The sequence below is a fragment of the Pholcus phalangioides genome, unplaced genomic scaffold (genome assembly GCF_987345545.1).
Source record: "Pholcus phalangioides strain wild (caught in Gottingen) unplaced genomic scaffold, Ppha-v1.0 ptg000030l_1, whole genome shotgun sequence".
Taxonomy (NCBI): domain Eukaryota; kingdom Metazoa; phylum Arthropoda; class Arachnida; order Araneae; family Pholcidae; genus Pholcus; species Pholcus phalangioides.
In genome coordinates this window covers 7,729,703-7,755,279 of record NW_028301620.1, presented here as the reverse complement: position 1 = coordinate 7,755,279, position 25,577 = coordinate 7,729,703, and the positions used below count along the sequence as shown (strand labels likewise).

General features: G+C 33.3%; 1 protein-coding gene across 1 annotated transcript in view; it reads left to right on the top strand.

Moving 5' to 3' along the window:
* Positions 1–25,577, top strand: part of beag (IC cytokine homolog beag) — a 31,829-nt gene extending 6,252 nt beyond the window's left edge. The window contains exons 3-20 of the mRNA XM_089252583.1: positions 1,561–1,683; positions 4,150–4,239; positions 5,365–5,434; positions 7,868–7,965; positions 8,136–8,250; positions 9,479–9,546; positions 11,635–11,678; positions 11,818–11,981; positions 12,848–13,005; positions 13,097–13,214; positions 16,004–16,045; positions 16,405–16,472; positions 16,590–16,688; positions 19,173–19,239; positions 20,854–20,942; positions 22,670–22,784; positions 23,721–23,758; positions 25,280–25,577. Coding sequence (XP_089108709.1) covers positions 1,561–1,683; positions 4,150–4,239; positions 5,365–5,434; positions 7,868–7,965; positions 8,136–8,250; positions 9,479–9,546; positions 11,635–11,678; positions 11,818–11,981; positions 12,848–13,005; positions 13,097–13,214; positions 16,004–16,045; positions 16,405–16,472; positions 16,590–16,688; positions 19,173–19,239; positions 20,854–20,942; positions 22,670–22,784; positions 23,721–23,758; positions 25,280–25,313 — 1,600 coding nt within the window. The 3' untranslated portion in view covers positions 25,314–25,577. The remainder of the gene's footprint in view (positions 1–1,560; positions 1,684–4,149; positions 4,240–5,364; positions 5,435–7,867; positions 7,966–8,135; positions 8,251–9,478; positions 9,547–11,634; positions 11,679–11,817; positions 11,982–12,847; positions 13,006–13,096; positions 13,215–16,003; positions 16,046–16,404; positions 16,473–16,589; positions 16,689–19,172; positions 19,240–20,853; positions 20,943–22,669; positions 22,785–23,720; positions 23,759–25,279) is intronic.

The window sequence follows — 25,577 nt, the reverse complement described above, 5'->3', positions numbered from 1 at the left end:
AAAAAGTTCTTATTACGAAAGAATGAATACAGGTTGAACCTGTTTATTTGGTGTTTCCTTTGAAGTAACTACCCTGTGCAATTATGCATTTTCATTACTGTTCATACAAAGATGTAAATGCAGATTGCAAGTTTTTTTTGTCACATCCTCCAGTGCCTTTGTCACTACTCACTGCACCTCTTTGGAACCTAAGAATCTCATTGCCTCTTCTTACAATAACAATAAATATAATCATCTTATAATTCTATAAGCAAATTCTTTACCCAAAGAAAGGGGAAAAGTTACATGGGGCAAGATCAGGGTAATAAGCTGGTTGTGGAAGTATCGAAATGGGATGTTTTGACCGATAATTGGAGACCAGGAGGAATCTGAGTCCTTAAACGTCAGAATGATTCGGTGAGACACCAGAGACCAGATCTTTGAAGGCAGAGTTGTTGGTGCTCCATCATGATAGGATGCCGGCTCACAGGTGTCTCCTGGTGTCAAAACATCACATTCCAAAACTTCTAAAACCAGCTTATACCTTTGATCTTTCCCCATGTGACCTTTTACCTCAGATGAAGAATTTGCTTAACGGTCAAAGATTCTCAGGTTCCGAAGAAATGCAATGACGAAGGCACTGGAGAAGTGCAAAGGCTGGCAAACACCTTTTCTTATCGCACTAACATGTGATAAAAAATTCTTGCAATCTGAATTTGCATCTTTATATGCACAATGACTAAAATACATAATTGCACAGGGTAGTTACTTTGAAGGAAACACCAAATAAACAGGTTCTATCTGTATTAATTGTCTGTATATAAAATAAGGCTCAGAACTTTTTTAATGCAGTAGTAGTTAACTGAAAGGTGCCTGTAAAATGCTGTGACCTAGATGTGCAGCACCTGGATGAGAGGTGGGAGGCAATGTACTTCTCGCTTTTGGAACAAAGAAAAGTTCTTTAATATCTAGTAGTGCATTATATAAATGAAATTATTACTTATATTTTAATTTCAAAATTTTATATTGATTATGTAGCAGTACAGTCTCTGAGAGTCAGACACCCCCTCCGATTACGGTTTAACAATACAGTGGTCAAGAAAATATGGTTATAAAAATATACGTTTGGCAAAATCAAAAAATTTAGGCGTAGTTTTTGAAAAATATTATGAGGGCAAACTAGAAAAATATTCATGCAAATTTCTTAGGAGACATGCATTGCTTTTTGTTCAAGAAATATGTTTTACTAAAACTAAAAAGTAAATTTTTTTTCCACTCTTTCGGAACACTTCATAACCTCTCTTCCCATGTTAAAAGATGTTATGTGTGTAATGAAATCAGAAAACTTTGTGCCATCCTTTGACTACAATTTAGCATATATATATATAGAAAACTTTATTTATACATATATATATACACACACACACTAATTTTTTAATTGCTATGGTGACTTGGTGCCATAGCAATTAGAAAAATGAGATTTGTCAATCTCAGGTATATAGTCTTCTTTAATTGGTGTTGTTTATGCAAGAGAAAGATTTACTTTTTCCATTCATCACTCTGTTAATTGAATATTTTCAGGAGTCATCATCCAATGACAAATGAAGATTTTCGTAAACTGCTGATGACCCCTAGGGCACCCCATATGCCTGTTCCCACTGTAGCAGAAGAAGCAAAATCACATCCACCAAAAAGTCATCAAAGGTGAATCAAATCCTAATTTTCAGAAATTCTCTTCAATGTTTCTTATTTATTCTTTTTTTTTCTTTTTTTTGTCATAAACTATAATTGTGCATAATGTCTTTTCTGCAGAAAGAACAAAACAATAAAAGCACCAGCAGTGTTAAATCAAGTATTAAATAAAGTATTAGATGAAGCATTCGTTGAAGTTTGTGAAATTTAAAAAAAAAATACAAATCAAATGGAAGTTTACATGTAATTTTAAAATGGCATTTTATATTTAATGAGCTTATTGAAATACCTAATACACCAAAATTAAATAAGCTTATTTTAAAATAGAGAAGATTCTATATTTTGAAATAGGCCTAAATAAGGTAGGCCTTATTATAGAAAAGAACATATATATATACACTGATTTGCAAAAAAAAAAAATTGATGCACATAGAAGGAATTATCTGATATTCATGAAATGTGGATTACATTGTGATGATGATGATTATATAGAATTTCACACACAGATTGAAAGAATAATTTATGACTAAGAAATGAATAAATTGATGACAGGCCGCTGTGGTGGTCGAGTGGTTATAGTGACGGACTCGAGATGTGAGAATCCGGGTTCGAACCCCACAGTGGTGGTTTTCTGTGGTTCCCAACTTCAAGGTGCAAATGCGAGCCGATCTCCCTGTTTAAAAGTCTCACCACAGAGAGCAACAGTCCTGCAACGATAAATCATTCAATCATAACACTTCACTCATAGTTAGAAAAACTAGTGGCAGATGGCAGCACTACACATAACAAGCATTACAGAGAAACAACAAAACTTCCTGTCAGGTTTCACTACACGTACACGCGCATTCCCGCATGTACCGATTCGTTGGGGGTTCCGCGGGGGGGGGGGGGGTGTGGGCGGTGTAGCAGTAGTAGGTAGGGCCTCCAAAAATGGCTCGGGTATCCATGATGTTCTTAAGTCAGCCACCTCGTTGGGCAATTTTCCTGTTGTGGCATTGTATTTGTATTATTAGTAACCTAGAATTAGTTAACCTGTTGGCCACCCCTAGAATCAATACAAGATTGTATACAGGCTGACATTGATGCATAGAGGATGCCGCAGTTCCTGTAATTGTGCTTGTAGTTCTCGTACAGTGGCTGGAGTTTCCTTCCAAGATGGCCCCCAAACATGTTGGATACAAATCAGATATGCTTACTGGCCAATTAAGTATGTCAATCCTCAGAAGACATTTTTGTGACACTTTTTCAGTATGCAGCCGGACATTATATTTGCTGAAAATCAGCTGCGGGGAGCCTTGCCATAAGAGGCACAATATGTGGCTGCAGTACATCATTGGCATATCGTTGCACAGTCACAGTGATCACTACTAAGGGTGAACAGGTATTATATGCAATAGCTCCCCAAACCGTAACACAAACTGTGCAAGATGTGTGTCACTCAACAAAAAAAGGTGTTACCCATGGTACCTCCAGATGCGAATGTGGCCATCATCACTACCAAGACTAGAATCACTGATGATCACATGATTCTAATTTGCAGCAATCCAGTTTTTTTGTGCAAGACATCACTGCAAATGAAGGTGACGATGTTTGACTGTCAGTGGAAATACATGTAATGATTTTCAGGAGACAAGATAATTTTCATCTAAGTGGCTTGAAATGGTACTTGTTGAAGGGGGAATCCGTATGGATAGTGTCACGTGGCATTGGATAGCAGAAAAAGAGACATTCTGGTCGTTCAGGGTTGACTTAGGATGAGTCTTTTCTGTTATTCATCTGTCTAGGATGTCCGTACCCAGATTGACTTGCATGAGTACCCTCACATTACCATTGATCCCTACATGCCTATTCGTCTGATCAGAGCAACATTGGTGCTGTGAATCCGATGGCAAGATCATCCAGCTTCTTATAAGCCAACAATCTGGTCCCTTTCTAATGTAGAAATTTGAACGAAATTCCTTCGCGAGTATCTTAAAGGCATGAGAAATCCTTAATGATTCCTTTATAACAGGAAAATCACATTAAACTAGCTTTGTTGGGTCTACATATAGCATCAGAGAGTAGAAACTATTATGCCCTCTGGTGCAAAGCTATCCACCCAAATTTGTCATAACTCTAATCATTTCCATAACTTGTTTTTTTATCGGCCTGCCAAGTTTCAAAACAAACTGTCAAATTGTTCTGGGTTTGTGATTTTTTTTTTTTTGCTAATCAGTATATATGTTGTCATGTATCATCAGGATCATCTGCTGTCATGTATAGGCCTATCATTATTACTCTTGATCTTCTCTTAATATTTATGGTATGAAAAAATAGATAGAAGCACACTAAAGACAGCATTTAGGACAGCTTATGTCTTCAAATTCAAATTTTTCTGCTTACAAGGTTTTTAAATAACTTATTAGCCTATTGTTTATTTGATTTTTTAGTGTATATTCACTGTATTGTCATTTTTCTAATTTCTATTATGAATTTTAGTGTTGAGAAGGATGATTCTGGAGAATCAGATGACGATGATGACAATGACGAAACTGATGACAGAGCTGAGAGGAGAAAGAAAAAAAAGAAGTAATTTTTTTTTATTCTCTGACCAAAATAAGTCATACATTGTTCAGGTTTCTCTCAAATTGCAAATTAATTTATTCATGGTGATTATTCATAATTTATGAACAAGGACAGCTGAATTCCCCTAAAACAAATGTAAGCCTATAGTATAATGGAAAAAGTAATAATAGAAAATGTACATAATTCACTTTTGCAACAAAATATTTGCATATTGGATCAAAGCTAATTTTAACCCTAGTATTCTAGGGTTAAAGTTCTAGAAGAATTTCATTAGTGTAAGTTTCTATAGCATCTTTCTTCCATAACATACTGTTTATTTTATTTCTGGATTCACAGCAAAGTGTTCCAAGAAAGAGTTTCTGCAATCCCACAATTTTATATAGTTATATGTAAATTTAATTAACTGCCTAGTTATTATTCCATCTATGCTTCATAGCTACCTGTGAATTTTGTATAATGACTCTCGTGCATAATCTGGATTTTACATCCATCCTTTGGGAAGGTTTGCAGTTCGCAATCATATAAGTCATGGGAACCAGGATGCATCTGGTTCTTCAGGTTCAGTGCATTATCTCCCACCTAAATATTCCTTTTTCTTTTACCACCCAAGTGCAAAAATATTCTAGAAATAACACTACAAACACAGCAATTTGTTACTTGCTGTATCGCTGTATCAATGCATTTGTATGATTGTTATGCCATCCAACCGCCAAAATATCCTGAGTTTCTAACATTCCAAGTGTAAATATGGATGCAAAAATAATCATTTAATTATTATTAACTTATTACTGTCATTGTAATCAATCAAATTATACAGACACACTATACTTATGGGAATTTCAAGGTTTAATTTGAATATAGCTTCAGACCTGAGAATTTGAAAATGAAATTTTTGGAAAGTCTTAAAATAAAAATTCTTGTCCAGAAAATTGGAAAAAAAAGAAAAATTTACAAAAAATACACATATATATATGCTTTATGCATTTCATTCATTTTTCCAATTTTTTTTTTTTTTTTTTGATACAGTGAGTTATAATTGAGTTGATAATATTTCTGGTGAATGTAAATGAAGTAAAGATAATAAAGAAAGGTTTTTTTATATAATCAATGTGTGTATTTTATTTTCAGATTTTACGCAACATTAAATCGTCAGCATGAAGATAAATTAGCTGAATTGGCTAAAAAGTATAGAGACAGAGTGAGTTTTTTTTGTCTGTAATTAAAATTTACAAGTACCTTTTCACATGTCTAATTTTATATATATATATTCAACTTACATAACTATCATAATCTGCTTGAATATTAATGCATATAGAAAAGGCTATTGTTATATTTTCTCATGAGTAACATATACAAATTGATGTTTCGTAGTTGTAAATATACAGGGAGTCCATAATCAAAAGACCCTATTTTAAAGTAGCCTATAGGCAAAACCAGTCATCAGAAAATTGTGAAATTTTGTGGAGGATTTTATGAAGTGATGAGAATTTGTTTCAGGGGAAAAATATTAGTTGCACATGTTGCTACCAGAGGGTGTTTGATTAACAAATGACTCATTTTGGCAAACATTTAAAATTTTAACAATTGTTTAACTCTTTTACAGTTGTTACTGCAACCAAAACATGCTCCACATGATGGACATCATTTTCAGATATCATGTGAAATCGCAAGATGGCATGTTCCACAACTGACCAAAGTGTGTGCGGGGAAATGTTCAGTACGTGGTGAGAAATGCTGCCTTTAAGGTCAGGTAAAGTTCTTGAATCGTCATGATTTACCAGACGTTTCAAATTCCCCCAAAACCAAAAATCGCATGGATTAAGGTCTAGGAATCGGGGTGGCCATAGATTACTGAAGTTCTGGCTGATGACACATTTTTCTGTAAAATGTGTTTTAAGAACATTCTTAACACACACTGCAATGTGCAGAGGAGCTCCGTCTTGCATAAAGATTGTGTCTACAAGAGAGTGACGTGCTTGCAGAGCTGGAACAATTTTGTTCTGTAACAGCAATGCATATCACTTCCCAGTGATGGAACATGTCACTGGACCTGTAGAATGAAACTCCTCATAGAAGTAGGGACTGAGAATAAATGATTCAGTAAATTAGCACTATACCATCACTTTTGGTGAATGCAACGAAACCTCTAAGATAGCGTGTGGATTTTCTGGTTCCCAAATTTGACAGTTGTGAGTATTGACTGCACTATCCAAGGGAAAATGTGCTGTGTCTGTCCAGAGGATATTTCAAGGTCATTCTGAACACGGGTCATCAACACGAGCTAAAAACTGCAGTGAGAACTGGAGTCGAGCGTCATAATCATGTGGAAGCAACCGCTGCACAAGTGAAAGTTTGTATGGATAATATCTGAGGATATACAGCATGATCTTATGGACAGTTGAATGCGGCCTATCCAACGCCTGTGCTACACTCCTGACACTAGTGCTACCACAAGAATTTGAAGCTCTGTCCTCTTCCACCTGAAGCAAAACCTCCTATACTGCTTCTATAGGAATGAGTTTTCTTCCTCTTCCAGGATAAATGGCCAATGATCCTGTTGTTTCAAATTTCGTTATCATACTCCGAAGGTTTTTAACATTCATTGGACCTGTTTGAATCCTCTTCCAAGGCCCATATTTCCGTAGAGCAGTTACTGCAAAATTGCTGTTTTGGTAAAACAATTGGACAAAGAAAACGTGATGTTGTAAACTTATCACTGTAAGCAGTAAACACATTGAGAAACAAGATCTCCACAAATGTTTCTAGGTTTATAACATCTGCTGTGTGACATCACATAAATTTACATGTTTACTACAGATATTCAAAGCGAATCGCCCTCTTGTGGCGACATGTGAAACTAATCCTCCCTGAAACAAAGTCCCATCACTTCATGAAGTCCTCCACAAAATTTCACACTTTTCTGATTGCTGGTTTTGCCTGTAGGCTACTTTAAAATAGGGTCTTTTAATTATGGACGTCCTGTACTTTTCAACTTTTGACCATCATGCGTGGCATCTTGAGCAGTTATTTCTTTCACCAACCTCTGGTTCAGCGAGTCTCGATTTGCCATGGACGTGTTTTTGTTGCCTTTCATGTCTTTGTGCAGTCTTTCAAAATTAGCTCTAAACTTTATTTTGTAGTCTAATTAGCTCATACAGTGTGTGAAAATGCAGAGGTGCAGTGAGATACACTTAAGTAAATATTTTTTATTTTTTTATCATTATCAGTGAATATTAAAGCAAGAAAAGTTCCTCTTTCCCTCCAATGAAATATACAGTGCATCTTAAAAGAATTGGTGAAAGATCAAGAAAAAATTTTTTCATTGTTTTTATTGGAATGTCTTAGAATTATTCTTATTGCTCAGTGCTGTTATATTGTCAGTGTATGTTACTGTGCCTGAGTGGCATGGTGGTATGATGCTCGTCTACCATCTTGAAGGTTGTCAGGGTCCCGGGTTCGAACCCAAGGGAGGATATAGATAAGATATTTTCCCTAACGAACTCGAGGCGACCACCGATAGACAGTGCCTTTACTTCCAACCCATCTCACTAATGGTAGTAAATTGCAATATAGCCAGAGTTAGTGTTTGATGAAGAAGTGTATGTTACTAAATTTTCAACTTATCTGATAGGCTAAAGAAAGAAGAGATGGTGCCAATCCTGATTATCAAAATGAAGATCCCATCACATCTGCAGCGGGATATAGGGCTGTGGCACCAGACGCCAAATCGTAAGCATGTTTATTTAATATTCTTCTGTGAGCCAAAGCTTTTTCATGTATGCATACAAAACTTTAACCGCTATAAATCTCTGTTAAGCGAGTATAATTTCACATAAATTTGCACTTGAATGCACATGTTCACATTTTCTAATTATATTCATAAAGGTTTTCTATTTCAGTGGCATGGACGCAGCTGAACGCCGTCGTCAGATGATTCAAGAGTCTAAATTCTTGGGTGGTGATATGGAGCACACCCATTTAGTAAAAGGCTTGGATTATGCTTTGTTACAAAAGGCAAGTAAAGATAGTTGTGCTTCACCCCTGTATTTGTGAAATGTTTGTGGGAAAAAAAGTGATTGATTGAACCCATGATTTTGGTTTTTTAACATTTATATCAGCTAACCATATTTCCCCTACCAGAAAAATATAAAAATTAGCTTCTATCAATATTCTTGATTTACTTAAATTGCATAAAACTCTTCTCTTAAACAGATTTCATGAATAAAATTTACTATAATGAAAAATATGGAAATTATAATATAAAGAAATATAGACTTTATAGCCAATATCTTCAAACAACTACTAATAATGTGTTAAATATCTATGTAAAAAAATATTTATATATATACAGTGAAACCTGTATGAAACGTAATGTCAATCGACTGAAATAATGTTCTGTTTTAGAAAGATTTCCCTTTAATAAAGGTGCAAATAAAAGCACTAATCATTGAGTAGACTGTATTTTGATTGCATTTAAGACAGGTTTCTATCTCATACGGTGTCTGTCTTAGACAGGTTTCACTGTATAATGAAACACCTATAAGTGATACTCAAAAGACCAAAGAAACACATCTTTATAAATTAATCATTGTTGTAAATGAAATATATTAACTAATTGAAAACTGCATTGGGACCAGAGAATAACATTATATAGATGATATTTTATCATTATACAGGATTTTTACTGTGTGTATATGTTTTATACTAGTAATTTAGAAGAATATTCTATTACATATATGATATATCAAATTCTAATTTTTCCATTCACCAATTAACCTTTTCGTGGGCCATTTTTTTCTCTTTTGAATTTCTCAAAATTTTTTTTTGTGATTTATTATAGAATAGTTTATATAATTATATCTGAAGAAATGATCTTCATTTTATTAAATATATTTATCTTCAATAAATATGAGATAGGAAGTATTCTCTCCTTCCCCTTAAAAATTTGCAGTCTTGAGGAATGGCAATCAGTGATCCCAGTATAACAGCAAGACAAAACTATTTTATTGGAAAATATGCCTCCCAAAAGGAATATTAAATAAGCAGTAGGTAGAGGAAGTATGGATTCTACGAGATGGACTGAAAGGTTTAATTCAATATCTGATATTGATATGTTTTTATTGTCAACATATTGCATTTAAATTCATCTAACTTTGTGTTAAAAAACTCATATAACTCATATTTTTCAGAAGAAGTTTTACTATTTCAGTCTACTTATCGATTTGTTTTATTCCACCTGTAGGTTCGAAGTGAAATCACAAACAAAGAGAAAGAAGAAGAAGAGATGGGAAAGGTGCTATTGAAGCATAAGTAAGTTGTTGAGCTTGTATTCTTATTAATAGTTATATATGTATGTTTTGTTAAACAGCATACATCAGTCATGGATTTCTGATCACTTGAATTTATTATTATTGTTGTGCAGGGTTGTCACTATGATTTTCATGAGGGAAAAACAGGATTTTGTTGTTGTCTCCCCCCCCCCCCCAGCACTGTGAAATCCAATGATTTATAATAGTATTTTGTTTCCCCCTAAAATTTTCTGCTGGAGCAATTACCACCCCCCCCCCCCACCACACACACTCCCAATTGCATGCTAGTTCCAGTCCTGCTGTGTATTTAACTTTGCAACAAGATCTTTTAAAGAGTGTTGAATGTTTTGTTTTCTTAACTATTTTTTTATCATCATTTTCAAGCTTTGCTTCAATGAGTTAGAACAAACTTAGAGGTTCCTATAACCTGATCCTTAAAATCAAAATCTTTTGAGAATGGGAAAATTAAAATACAATCTATTTCAACTCAATCTGCTTTTTTGTGTATTGTTCTCCTACTGTGATGTATTATTTATGGAAGAGTTTTTCTGCTGATCTCATTTATCAGTTATTTAATGTAAGTTCATACAAGGATAAAAAGAGAGAGATGCTTTCATTTTTTCTTATGTATAACACTTAATTTCATAATTTTTGTGATTGCATTTTTAATTTGGTTGCTGTATTATAGTAATATATGACATCCATACTTGTTTTGGACATTTTTTTCTCAGCCACCTCGTTGGGCATTTTGCCTGTTGTGCCCTTGTATATGTACACTGAAGAGACAAAAAAACTGGTCCACCTGCCTAATACCGTATAGGGCCCCCGCGAGCCCGCAGAAGTGCCACAACACGACGTGGCATGGACTCGACTAATGTCTGAAGTAGTGCTGGAGGTAATTGACACCATGAATCCTGCAGGGCTGTCCATAAATCCGTAGGAGTAAGAGGGGGTGGAGATCTCTTCTGAACAGCACGTTGCAAGGCATCCCAGATATGTTCAATAATGTTCATGTCTGGGGATTTAGGTGACCAGCGAAAGTGTCTAAAGTCAGAAGAGTGTTCCTCTAGCCACTTTGTAGCAATTCTGGACGTGTGGGGTGTCGCATTGTCCAGCTGAAATTGTCCAAGTCCGTCGGAATGCACAATGGACATGAATGGGTGCAGGTGATCAGACAGGATGCTTACGTACCTGTCACCTGTCAGAGTCGTATCTAGACGTATCAGGGGTCCCATATCACGCCAACTGCACACGCCCCATACCATCACAGAGCCTCCACCAGCCTGAACAGTATCCCTGTTGACATGTAGGGTCCATGGATTCATGAGGTTGTCTCTATACCCGTACACGTCCATCAGCTCGAAGCAATTGGAACCGAGACTCATCAGACCAGGCAACGTGTTTCCAGTCCTCAACAGTCCAATGTCGGTGTTGTCGGGCCCAGGCGAGGCATAAAGCTTTGTGTTGTGCAGTCATCAAGAGTACACGAGTGGGCCTTCGGCTCCGAAAGCCCATATCGATGATAGTTCATTGAATGGTTCACACGCTGACACTTGTTGATGGCCCAGCATTGAAATCTGCAGCAATTTGCGGAAGGGTTGCTCGTCTGTCACGTTTAATGATTCTCGTCAGTCGTCGTTGGTCCCGTTCTTGCATGATCTTTTTCCAGCCGCAGCGATGTCGTAGATTTAATTTTTTACCGGATTCCCGATATTCACGGTACACTTGTGAAATGGTCGTACGTGAAAATCCAAATTTCATCGCTACCTTGGAGATGCTGTGTCCCATCTCTCGTGCGCCGACTATAACACCACGGTCAAACTCACTTAAATCTCGATAACCTGCCATTGTAGCAGCAGTAACCGATCTAACAACTATGCCAGACACTTGTGTTATATAGACGTTGCGGACCGCAGCGCCGTACTCTGATTGGTTCCATATCTCTTTATTTGCATACACATGCCTCACCAGTTTTTTTGGCTCTTCAGTTTATATAAGAAATTTTTACAAGAAAATTTGCCAACAATGATTAGTAGCACACTCTTTTTGTATGCGAAAAACAGAACTTATGATGCTGTTTTAATTCCAGAGATAAGGAAGGTGAGGAAGAGATGCAGTTTCGTACTACCCTTGGTGAGTTTTACCTCAAATTATATTTCTCATTTAAATTTTCTGCTTAGCCTAAATTTTTGTTATAATCAGTTGATAAAACTATTAGCCTTTGTTTTTTCTGATTACATTCTATCAACTGCATACATGTCATATTTTTCAGGTAAAGACATTTACATGCAAGTTTTCAAAAAACGATATCCAGAGAAAAGTGAACTTTTCCTGCCTAACAGAATGGCATATGTCATTGACTTAGAGGATGAATATGCTGAAAGTGACATACCGACAACTGTGCTGAGGAGCAAGGATGATTGTCCTAGCTTTGAAGTGAGAAACTTTTATTGTCATTCTTATTATTGCCATGCCATCAATAAAAAATTTTGGAAAGTTTTATAAATCATAATTTTCTAAGATCAAGTCAATTTTCTAAAATATAGTGGAAATACAGGATAAGCATAAATGACCTGTTTTTGAAAAATTCATTTTTTTCAAAACTATTACATGTAATATAATCAGTGATACATATAAATAAAGAAAACCATTCCAAGTTTTTTTAGTTACAAATGTTCAATGTGTGACCCTTTCATAAATAGCCTGACAAACATCTAATCTGTAATCAAGTTCATTCCACATATTTTGCAGTTTTAGAAGGTCAATGAACGTGGTTGTATGCTCCACATGTATGTTTATTACCACGTTTGAACGTGGTTCAAAATGCAGTGCTGATGCATTCTTTAAGTTCATTGAGGTTTTTGGGAATAGGGGTTTATACAAACATTTGCTGAAAACACTCAATGAACTTAGAAAACTCATTGGTACTTCAGTTTGAACCATCGACTGTATAAAACTGCAAAATAAACTTGATTAGAGATTAGATGTTTGTTGTGTTGTGAAAGGTTCACACATTGAGCATTTGCAACTGAAAAAAAAAACTTGAAATGGTTTTCTTTATTTATATGTATCACTGATTATATTACGTGTAATAATAGTTTGAAAATAAGAATTTTCAAAATTGTGTCATTCGTGTATGCAGACTTTGTATTTTGAAAACTGCAAGTGTTTTTTCATGAATTTTTTTTCTTAATTTCATCATTTGATGCAGGATTTGATATTTAAATCCTATTTTATTAAGAAGTATATTTTTTAAATGATTCTATATACCTGCAGTCTATATCAATTGCTTTTTTTAATAGGCCCAAACCACACTCACTACCAACGATATAGTTATTAATAAGTTAGCTCAGGTGCTGTCATATTTGAGACAAGGGATGCACAACAAAAAAGGTAAAAAGCGAGAAAAGGGGAAAGGAAAAGAAGAAGAAAGAAGTAGGCCAAAGGTCACTGATGACAGGTTTGTTTAAAATCATTGAATTTTTGTATTTTCTTTTCAAGTTACAATGTTCTTATGCTTACTTGAATAATTCATTTTATAATTTTCTCAGTATATACCCTGATGTTGGAGATTATATACCAACACTTGAGAAGCAAAAAAAGAATAAATCTAGCGAGAAAGCAGAATCTGAAAAGAAGAAATCATATTTTGAAAAACCAAAGACTGAGGTAAGTTTAGTGATTTGTTAAATCAAGCTAAATTTTTGTAGAAGAAAAAACTCTTATGAGATTCTTTTTAATCGTAAATTATCGAAACATCCCTCTGGCTTGTAATTGTCTTTCTCGAAAATCTAATAATTAGTGTTACAGAAGGGTCCAAACTTTAAATACAAAGCATCTTTCACTTGTTTGATATATGCTTGCATTCCAACTACTGGTTCATGTGCAGGAGCATACACATTCTCATTACAATAGGAATTTTTAGAGGCATTCCTTGAATTACATGTGAAAAATCTGGACATTTTTTTTTGAAAAGCTAATTAACAAAATGAAATTCTAGAAGTAATTCAAAATTTAACGAATAGAAAAAAAGTCAGGGGCCTGTAAATGTTCTTAGAAAAATGCCTTGTTGCTTATTCTAAAAATTATGCTAGTAAAATAAATTTAATAAATAATAAAATAATTTTTTTTCATTGGCTCTTGTTTTTCAGGCGCCTTTATTACTAAGTTTCCATAAAATTAGAATAAAAATTTAAATATATTTTTCTCAATCTCACATTGAATCAATCTCACAAAATACTTTTAAACGTAAAACCATATAAATATTTTTAATGGTTCAAGTAGCAACTAACTCACTTCAATTTTACCAAGATAAAAGCTAAGAAAAGTCAAAATTATGAGCACTATGGAGTTTAAGTATTTGAAAATAATTTAAAAACAATGTGTATGAGTGTGCTGTATAAGCATTGTATAATTTTTTTCTATTTGATCAATTGCATTACATGCATTGCACTGTATTTCAGTTTGTTTCAAATTAAGCCGTACTGAATGAGTTGTCTCTTACAGGGTGTCCCAAAATCGACTGACAGTTTTTAAAATGGGATAGCCAAACAAACAGCGATAGATATTAAAGTCATTCTTGTGGAATATAAATGTGCGAAGTCAAGAATTTCAGATATGCCATTAGTTTCATAGTTATTAAATTTTTAAAAAAATCAACCTTTTATATGGACACCCTGTGCCCAAAAACCCAATTTGAAAGTTATTGCCGTCTCTTTTGATACCAACAAAAAAATATAACGTTTCTCTAAGCTCAATATTTCCAAGGGTAGCTGAATTAAAAATCTGAGAAAAGTTGGGAAAGAAGCATCTGTTCTTTCTCAACTTTCCTCCAATTTTGAATTCAAATATATCTGCGAATATTGCACTTAGGAGCATGGCATCTTTTTGTTGGCATCAGGGGAGACATAGCAACAACTTTCTAATTGGGTTTTTGGGCACAGGATGTCCATATAGAAAGTTGATTTTTAAAAAATTTAATAACTGTAAAACTAATGACTAGGGCTAGCATTTTTATGCCCTAAAAACGTCTAAAAAATGCTCTATGAAATATGCATTTATGCTCTTAAAAACCCATAAATATGCCCTATAAAACGAAAAATATGTCCTAAAAAATTTTTCATTCCTATCTCAAATAACATTAGTTTTTTTAGGAAAATAATGTGATAATGATGCAGTCTAAATTATTTTGAACCATTACTTATTTGTATGAAAAGAAATTCTTTGTTTTACTAACTAATCTCATCGAGCCAAAATTTCCCTTTTGAGCAAGTTTTTCCCTCCAAATTCAGAATTAATGTGCTGCCATCTAGCTTTACTTAGGCAAGTAGTGTATTTAGCTTTAGACAAGCACAAAATTAAAAAAATAAATAAATAATTCTTTTTATTCTATAAAAACTCAACAGTCTAACTAAACAGTCACTAACATTTCCCCCCATTTACCAATTTTAGCCAACTTTTCCCACGAGTTCCCATCACAGACACCAAATTGGATTATTTATTTATTTACAGCCACACACCAGTGTTGTTGAAGGGCTAATATTTTTATGCTCTAACAATTCAATGTCATTGCTGATTGGTTGAAAAACCTGAATTTCGGGATTTTTTACCAATCAGCAACAACGTTCCATTTTTAGTGCATAAAAATCCTATCCCAAGAGCTCTCATCAGAAGCAGGAACTGCAAAAACCAGTCTGAAGCAGGATTGGAATAGCGAGGAAAAAATTTACTTTTTTGTCGAAAATCACGAAATATGCAAAATATGCCTTGAAATTTTGAAAATATGCTCTATCATGTAAAAATAGCAAAATATGCAAAGACATAGAAATCTGAGCCGTAGTAATGACGTACCTGAAATTCCTGACTTTGCACATTTATATTTCGCAAGAATTACTTTAATAGCTGTCACTGTTTTCTTGCTTTTCTATTTTGAAAACCGCCAGTCAATTTTGAGACACTCTGTCATATGTATAACTTATTTCCACTATATTAGCCGTCATGCCAGAAAAAAAAGTGAGGTGTGTAGACCCGCGTTCTTCGATAAAACTTTTTTTTTCATCATGTCCAATAATATGAGTTACAGATTTTGGGTAATTCTTAAACACTTTGTACTCAAGAATTGATTGAGTCAGTTGGTCTACTTTCCTTGGCATGCTAGGGTACTAAAGTACTGGGCTCCCACATTAAAAAATCTGAGTTTCCTTACCCCCCCCCCCCCCCAAAATCATACTGCACACCAGTTAATGCTGGGAATATATATTTTTTTTCACTGTTGAAAAGTCTGTGTAACATCAAACTGTTTTTAAATATTTCTCTTCAAAAATTTTTTCCTTACACAAGTTATTTGTTTTAAATTTCTTGAAATATCATTTAGAAACAACTTTTTCACTAAATTATGTTAGTTTGATTTATATTTTTCTCATTTCTGGTCTGATTTCCTCATTTTTAATTTACTGCAGGATGAAAAGGTCAAAGAAAATAAAGACTATGAACGATCAAATGTAAGTTTGAAATGTGATTAACTTCATTATCATATGATATAAAATTTTATATTACTTATTTATATGAGCTTTCAAAGCTCTGCATTGATCATTTAATGCAAAATTAATCTTTATCCTGTAGTAAAATGTATTTTTAATTTAAAATGCAATGTTTGTAAAATATAATTTCTGTAAACACTACGTATGGGAGATTTTCTTACTGAATATTTCTGGTGTCAAATGCTATATCAGGGTTTATTTTTGTAGAAAATTTTATTGCTATTTTAAAATTCATTTTTTTAAATAAATTTTTCATCTTTTGAAAGGAAAAAAATTGTTATTAAAGTTACTTATTTATTGAATGTATTTTGTCAACGCAGGAATGGAGCAATTACATCGGGTTGAATGAAGCAACAAGTGGGTTAGATGCTGATGCTAAAGATAAAGGGTTTGTGTCAATTTTTTTTTTTTTTTTTAAATTATTAAAAATTTCCTCCAAATGAGATTTATGTACCAGTAATCTGTGTTTGCACTGATATTCATTCATTGAAATATATATTTTCAGAGGGTCTGCACCAAAAGGTGAAGATAATCGTTTGAAAGCAAAACTTACTAGCAAGATTGAGAGAGATATGCCCGAAAGTTATGCTGAGTGTTACCCAGGGTAAGTTTGCTGTTTGATATCTTGTATAGTTTTAAGATTACAATCTGCTGAATAATGAAATTACCATACATTTAGTCATTTTTGCCTTACTCAATTTGTGGTTCACGTAAAGTAACATCTTTGTATAAATTCATGAAACCAATGATCTCATAAAAAAATTTATATGTTTATAATTATTTAAAATATAATTTATGATATTTTTGAGAATAAGCAGTGTGAGCATAGGTAGGAGCTTTCAAATTTTTTAAAAAAAATTGTGAGTTTAATACAAGTGTTGCACCATTGTATGTACAGTAAAACTTCAATTAACCTTCACCGTCCAGACCAGGGCAGTAATGGATAACCAAATAGACAGATAACAGAAATCTCTGAATACATATGTACAGTGATGTGATTTTACTGTGGACTTATGATGAAAATAAAAAAAAAATCTTTTAAAAGTGAATAATACATACACAAAATGATCAAAATAAAGTTCAATATAAGGTCAGCCTAGGCAGTGGCGATATTGATAATAATGTCTCCCATTTATGTTGTATTTCTTCCAAAATTCTTTGGCAGTTATGGCATCATCAGATAAGAGCAAGCCTTCAATAGAAGCTTTTCTGTAAGGTATCTTCATATTTTCAGTTATGCCCTGGTTCATAAGCTGTATAAGTGAAGTTGTGTATATGCTGGGAGAAAGAGGCATGTTAGTTGGCCATCATCTGATGATCATCATCACTTTTGATTTCACAAGATGGTGTTTATTGGGGCATTGTTCATTAACAGCAGTGCTTCCTGTGGCAACTGCTTTTCGGCCGTATGAGCTCTAACTTGAGGCATGAAAATATTGTGGAAACATTCTGAAAAAATTGTTTGGTCCATCCAAGCACTTTTTTGGGCATAATAGTTCACAGACAATGTATTCATATTTAAATTTTTGAAAGCAGATGGTTTTTCGAATTTACCAATTACCACAGCAGGAGTAATCTATGATTGCAGGTGGCATTTGCACAGACTATAGCAGTGATCCGATCTTTTGGACCTTTAAATCTGGGGCTGTTTTTTCCGTATTTTTTTAGATGGTGATGGGTAACAGAAACTGAGGGTTAAACGAGTGATGGTTAATCAAATTTTTACTGTATGTGGCAATATTTCTTAATAAAATTTCAAGTCATAGTGCTTGTTTTTGTATGTTTCATACACACACAAAAAAACATTGATATAAGTTGAAGGAAATGTATCAATTACCACTAGAGATTTAATTAAATTAACAAACATTTGAAAGCAATATGATTATGCCCAATCATATAAAACATAAGTATTCAGTTTTGTGTTTTTTCTCTTGACTGTTTGTTAGAAATTGACTTTTAAAAGTAAGTATTACTGAATGTATCAGTGTAAGTTTAGTGCATGCTGTTTAATGTGATCACGGGGATTCTGGGTTTCTGATAACAATAATGATTGATAAATATTTCTGAAGGAAACCAAGGAGCAAATATCATATACGTCCCATTTCATGTAAAAACACGACAGCTTCATTTTGTTTCAAACAGAACTGATTGCAAAATATTCAATCGTGCCCCTTCATTGTACCAATTCATTTTTTCTAATCATGATGCTAAAAAACATGATTTTTTTTCTTTTTAATCTGATATCCCAATTTTTTTTACTTTGATTCAGTCATTGTGGAAATTCAGTGTATTTGATCAATATAGGTTACAATACTTTATATGTAAGATATGTTCCATCATGGATCATATTGGCTTGATCCAATATATATGATATATCATATATCTAGATCTAGATCTATCATCTGGTTCAACCATAGCTTCAAAATGCAAAAAAAAAAAAAAAAAAAAAAAAAAAAATTGGGAGTGGAAAAAAACAAAAAAATTCAAGATGCTGATAATTTTTCCCATGTTATGATATAGGCCCATTCATAAATATATACAGACTCCTCGAACAGGAAGGAAGGAGCAAATCACAGAGGGTGTGAGGGGGAATGCCTTCCTTCACCCTCCCACCTATGCCAGTAATACAATTTTTTCACTAAACAAGTGGGGGGGGGGGCAATTTTCTCACATTGCGCTTCCCTGTATCTGCTAGGGTGTTCTTTTTTTATGAAAGTGATAAAATACTCGAATGATAAAATTATCTGTAATTTTAATAAGCAGCTTCTACTGTACTTTGAAGATCTTATTACTGAAATAATATTCAGTTTTAGGCAGATTTCCATTTTGTAAAGGTGCAAATCAAAACATTAATCATTAAACAGATATTATTTTGATTCCATTAAAGGCAGGTTTCTGTCTCATACAGTGTCCGTCTTAGTCAGGTTTAACTGTATTTAAAGTTATATATTATGATATATTTATAAAGTTATTTATAACTTTGTTATTTTTTATAACTACTTTCACAAAATTTTTGTCTATTGTCATGCCTGTTTAAAAATACTTTATGTATATAAAACAAGTTTTAAACTGTTCAATTCCACTTTAGAGCTCCTGAAAATGAAGATGCTGTTGCTGACAGTGATGATGAAGTTGATTACTCTAAAATGGACATGGTAAATATCTCATATGCACATCAATTATACATAAATAATATACATATTAAACTGTTTGAAATAAATACTCTAATTTTAGTCCTATCACCTTTATTGTTTTTAATCTACATAAACTATTTCTCTGGAATCCTAAACTGCATAATTAGATTTTTTGCTGGTGACTGAAATTTATCGTACCATCAATCACGAGTCCAATCAAGAAATTCTCCAACGTAATCTGGCTTCCATCTCAGACTCGTGCTCATTTTGGCATACGCCTTTAAGCATTTCTAAAACAGTTCTCATGAGAGTTTTTTGTAAGTCACTACCCCTCAAATTTTAATACTCAATCAATAACATAACTATATCCCAAGTTTCTTAAATTAAATACCTGGTTGTCATAATCTCGACTGACCTATGTTAGGATAATCATGTCAATTATGTCTATCAGAAATGTCTTAATAAACTTTACTTCCTTTGTTGCAACCTCAAACACTCTATTCAAGATATCCAACTTCTGTGCTACCAAATTTATATTTCTCATACTTTTATATGCAACTGAGGTCTGGGACCCCCACACCTTCCAGTAATATAGACGAACTTGAAGCTATCAAAAATAAATCCACTCGATTTATTCATGACTGCTGCTCTTTTACTTCTGTTTCCAATCTCAAATGCAAACTTAATCCTTTACTATGATAAATCCCACTACAGTTGAATCCTGTTTTAACAAATACCATTATAGTGAAAATCTCATTTTAATGAACACTTTTCTAATCCCCCAGATAAGTTTACATAGGAACAATGGGAAAAACCTGGAATTCCTTTATAATGGAATTTCATTATAACTAAGCGATTTCTCCAGTCTCTTGGAGTTTGTTATAACAGGATTTGACTGCATAACAATATTTTTAGGAGAATTTTGTGAAACCACTATATATATATATATATATATATATATACACACACACACACACACACACAATATTTTTTTACATTTTTGCTTGAATTCATTTTAAATTTAATTTTGTCACTTGTTTTCATTCTTCTGAAGGCATCCAATAACATCATAATTTGCACCACAGGGTCGTCATCAAAAGTAGTAATGAAATTATTGATGTTGTGTTACTTTCTTCACAAAAGACACAAAAGTATAATGCAATAAACTAGTAAACAGGGGCAATGCATCTAACTGAATTTTCTTAATCAACTAATTAATTACAATTGTTCACCACGAAGGAAGGCATTTCAGCACATTTTCTGGTGATGCTAGCCATGCCAATTTAGAAAGGATGACAAAACAATGGCATATATTTGTTGACAGGCTATGATAATGTTGCCTGTCGATATAAAATTTTTTTAGGGGGTCCACAGAGTATTGGTATATCAAGGTTTTGTTGTGAACCGTTTAAGTAATGAAATACTTACAAACAGTATTTTATTTGTTAAGATTTTGTTGTAAAAGAAAATTGATTTTTTAAAAGCATTGCTTGTGTATATTTGTTTTAGTTAATTATTTATTTAGTTATTTGTTATTGGTTTTCTAACTTGATAGTTCAAAAAATTATATATTTGAATATCATCATCATCATCTTTGTTAAATCATAAAGCTTTTGTTTGATCATAAATTACTAGGGCAACAAGAAAGGGCCCATCGGTCGATGGGATTTTGATACTCAAGAAGAATATAGTGAATACATGAGTAACAAAGAAGCACTTCCAAAGTAAGTGTTGAAAAAAAAAGATAAAATTTATTCAAAATATTGAATGATGCATAAACTTTAAATAGGACCTTATTATTCAATTTTCAATGTTTGCAAAACTTTTTTTAACATTTCTTTGAAAGTTTAATTTTTTTATATAGTATAATTATTTTAAATTTGATTTGTTAAATTTGAGCTTTAATTTTCCAATAATTCTGCATAGATAGTGATATCTGTCAACTCTAATCTGGGAATGCAATGAACGAATAAACCTTCAGTACAAGACATAACTATGTGCCAGTTTTCATTTGTGTAAATGAAAATAATAGTTTTCATTTGTGTAAATGAAAACATATTAGCGATGTTTTTCAACTTGTGCATTCGGATGCATAGCATCGTAAAAATTTGAAGGACGTATACTCATTGATAACATGATCAGGGTGAAAAATAGAAAACACAGTGGTGGTCAGCTGAAGTTGGTTTTCCGTGGTACCCAACTTCGACGAGTGAATGTGAGCCTATCTCCCAGTTAAAAAGTCATGCCACAGACAGTTTAGTGACCCGTTTCAGTAGTCAATGTCTATTATTATTGCATTATGTTTAATATTATTTTTCTTATATTGGCAACGAGCATATTTTTCTGAAGTCAAGGAGGTGTAATTGTATATGCTTACCTTTCGTCCTCTCGACACACTTTTCAGATGTACCTCTTTTTGTATCGTAAAAAATTATAAATTGTTAATAAAAATGTAAATATCAAATAATACTAATCTGTATTTATTGTGAGCAACCTACTCAACATCAGTGCTCCTCCCCCCCATTTACCTCAGACAGCAACAGACCGTACCTACAACAGTGTAAATATTCAGTCCTTTCAGTTCACTCACTATTTGAAATATAGCTTTCAGCACTAACTTCCTATGCTACGCTAGATATGTATGTAGACTGTCGAGTACAAACACACACACACTTCTGTCATGACTTCCTTATTTTTGAAAAAAAAGATGAAGCGATAATTGGTAGATTGCCCAATGGCAATAGACCAGAGTGTTCTATTGCCATTGGGCAATAGAACGCCCTCCATTCTTAAAAAAAGGAGGTCCCAGCTGTTTTAAGAATGTATTTAAAAAACTGCTTATATTTATTAAAATTATATGTTGTAATATATATTTTTCTACATATAATTGTTCTTACATTTTGTTATATTAATGTGAAACTTTATTATAAATTAAATAATATTCATATCAAATGGAAGTAGAAATCAACCAAGTATCAACACATTATAGACAGGTCTTTTAAGGAAAAGTTCACTGATCACACTGGCTTTGTATGTGTATAAAAACATGACTTAACTTGTGACCTGTGAATAGTGTGTTAAAATAATTTTCCTTTTCAGCTTCAACAGTTTTTACCACCATAAATTGTTGGTGGCCTTATATTTTTGTCTTATATTATAATTCATTATCAAATATGCAGAATGTATTATAAAATTCGTATTATGCACTTCCTGTAGATATAAAGATATATCAAAATAATAAGTTTTGATTTATGTGGTATCATGGATTTTTGCTTTGCATATTCATTGCTGATCTCACTGCAGCATGTAATGTTTGCCATTAACTATCAACACAACCTAACATGTTGTGAATGTGTTAAGAAATGAGGATGAACTTATAATTGTGTTGCATACTGTATATTTTTATATAATTTTTTTTCTACTATAATATAAAGGCTTTTTTACCCTTCAGAGCTGCTTTTCAGTATGGCGTAAAGATGGCTGATGGCCGTAAAACACGTAGGACTGGTACAGGGAAACGTGACGAAAAGACAAAGCTTGACAGGGAGTTGCAAAAAATAAATCAGGTGAATTATGTATTGACATGATGATTCAAAACTCAATGAGATTCTATTTTGTTGATTTATACTGAATCAAAGTTATTGATGAGCATGGGGGGCTACAATAATTGTGACCACTGGGCATATGAGTGGAAAACTTATGCATATGCTTGAGATATAAACATTGTAATTTTGTCAAAAACATGTTCTACATTTTTGTTTACAAATATATGATTTATCTGTTTCAGAGAAAAGAATTCATTAATTTAAGAGACCACGCAATGGTAGTCGCCTGAAGTTGGTTTTCTGATTTGCTCCAACATTGAGGCAGAAATACAAGACAATCTTTTATTTATAAAAGTCTTTCCCCAGAGAGCAATCAGGCCTACAACATTTAAATTCATTCATAATATGAAACAGGCAAATAACCTTCCACGTTGTTGCTTCCGACTTTGGAAGACACTGGCACTACTTGAATGGATAACAAGCATTCCTCGAAAACTACCTTCATATTAGGTTATATAATATATACATGGCGAATTTCGACATGCACCAATTTATTCCAATGTTTTTAATAACATTTGATCACATGTTTTATAAGTGAAAAGCTGACTTATAGTTCTGAATCTTTCCTGACACAAAGCTACAACTTGTAGAGAAGAGATGTCATAGATGCAATTCTATGAGCATTACTATAGAAATTCTGTGCACCAAGTTGCTAGGGTTCAGTCTCTTGGTGAGAGACATGAGTAGAAAAGCCATTCAGGATGTATGCGTTTACACTGGTATCACAAGCAATTCATCAAATTACAAAAACAAAAGACATAAAGCTTGACATGTAACAGTATAAGCTTTGTATAAATTATGTGAATTCCTATTTGTTTCTCAATTAGTTTTATTAGTGCACATATTCATTAGTATTTCTGTTTTGTTGTACACTCATTCATAAAAATTTATTTTTAGATCATTGCTAGAAGGAAGGACACTGATTTATATGGAGTGTAAGTATGAGCTAATTCCTATTACAGTAGAACCATGTTAATTAAAACTGGGACATTATTTGATTAGTGAATAATTTTTGTTACCTGGGTTCATCTTTTAAACTAGTTTATTTTTCAAATAGTCAATAATAGTGGGTAATATACCTGTGTTAGGCATTCACTATATATCTAACAATTCGTTTAATCAAGGTTATCTTGACAAGTTGAAGCGAGCTGGCCATGCGAGTGAATGTTTCCAAAGACGTGGGGGGGGGGCATTTTACATCTTCCATAAAGAGTCTTTCGGTGATTAAATAGTGAATCAAACTGCAAACAACAAAAATAATCGAATATACAAAATAAAATTAAAGATTGATGTAATGAAAGTTTTTTTTAATGAATGAAAATTTTTTAATAGTTTCGAGTTTGTCCGTCTCCTTTGACTTAGAGGTTCTTTATCCTGTTGGATCACTCATATCGACAGCACTGCATCTAATATTGAGAGTCAGTAGAGGCCTGTGTCTGTCTTTCTTTGTCATCATATTTGTTTCTTGCCCCCTCCTTATTCAGTACATGTATGGTATGACATGACAGTCTTGACTAAAAATTATAGTCACGTGGCAGTGGGTGCCTGTATTTCATGGGGACTGCCCCCCCCCCCCCATGGTAAAATTCAATGTAAAATTAGCATGGCATGTAACAAGCTTATTGGGTTTCCAGTTTCGTTTCTCATGATGTCAGAGATAGCCATGGATAGGGAACTGGGTTCTTTTTCCCATTGCTGTTTACTTCTTGGGGATGGGGGGAGGGTCATCAGGACTAGCTGCTATCTAATGTATACAGTGAAGCCTCACACTACATCAATACTTGATATAATGATAAATCCCTCTACAATGATATTTTTTCAAGTGTTGTTTTGATGTTTGGAAATACCTGTAGCCTAATGTTAAACTACCACCTGTTGATATAATGATGATCTCTCTACAACTGGGCTGGACAAATCCCAGGCGCCTGGTCATCAGGGCTACTGAAAAATTGGTATTGGCACCTAAAATTTTCTTTGTGTAGTTACTAAATTGCAGGCTGAGAGCAGCACAAAATTTTTGAAATTTATATCAGCATATCTGCCAACATGAAAGAGGGTCACTATGCCCCTGAAAAAGTCATAAGAAGCGTTATTTTGGATCTTTTTCTTCGGGTAAAAATATTTGCTATCTCCTAGATTTTTTGAGATTTTTTTCAGCCTTGCTGTATAAGGATATTTTTCTTGGTCTGCAGAGTATCGTTATACCAAGATTTTACTGTATTTAAATATTGAATTTCATATTAATTTTCTAGACCTTGACTAGACCTTCTAAAGGTGCATCTATATATATATATATATGCTTACTTGCTTTGACCATAGGGTAATAAATATACTAGACCATATCATTGACTATAAAATAAGCATTTATAATTAGTTCTGCTTTTGGTTTATAATTTTAACACTTTTCTACAACTCTGCTCATAAAGCTATTTCAATTTCTTTTCTTTTTCTTGCAGTGGTGAGCCAGAGTACAAGAGGCCACGTTACTGAATTGAATCATCATTTCCATGCATACTGTTCATTTCGGACTTGCTAATTTTTTGAATTGAAGATAAAAAAAGAGGATGCAAAAATTTTCATGATTTTTCTGGTTCGGAAAAAAATTCATTTTACACAACTCAGAATTTCCTTATATTGGTTATTCATGTACATAATGTAACTGGTGAACTTCTAATGTGTGAATTACATTCATATGCACAATATGCAAATTGATATATATATATATATAAAATAGAAAAACATGCTTTTTATAAA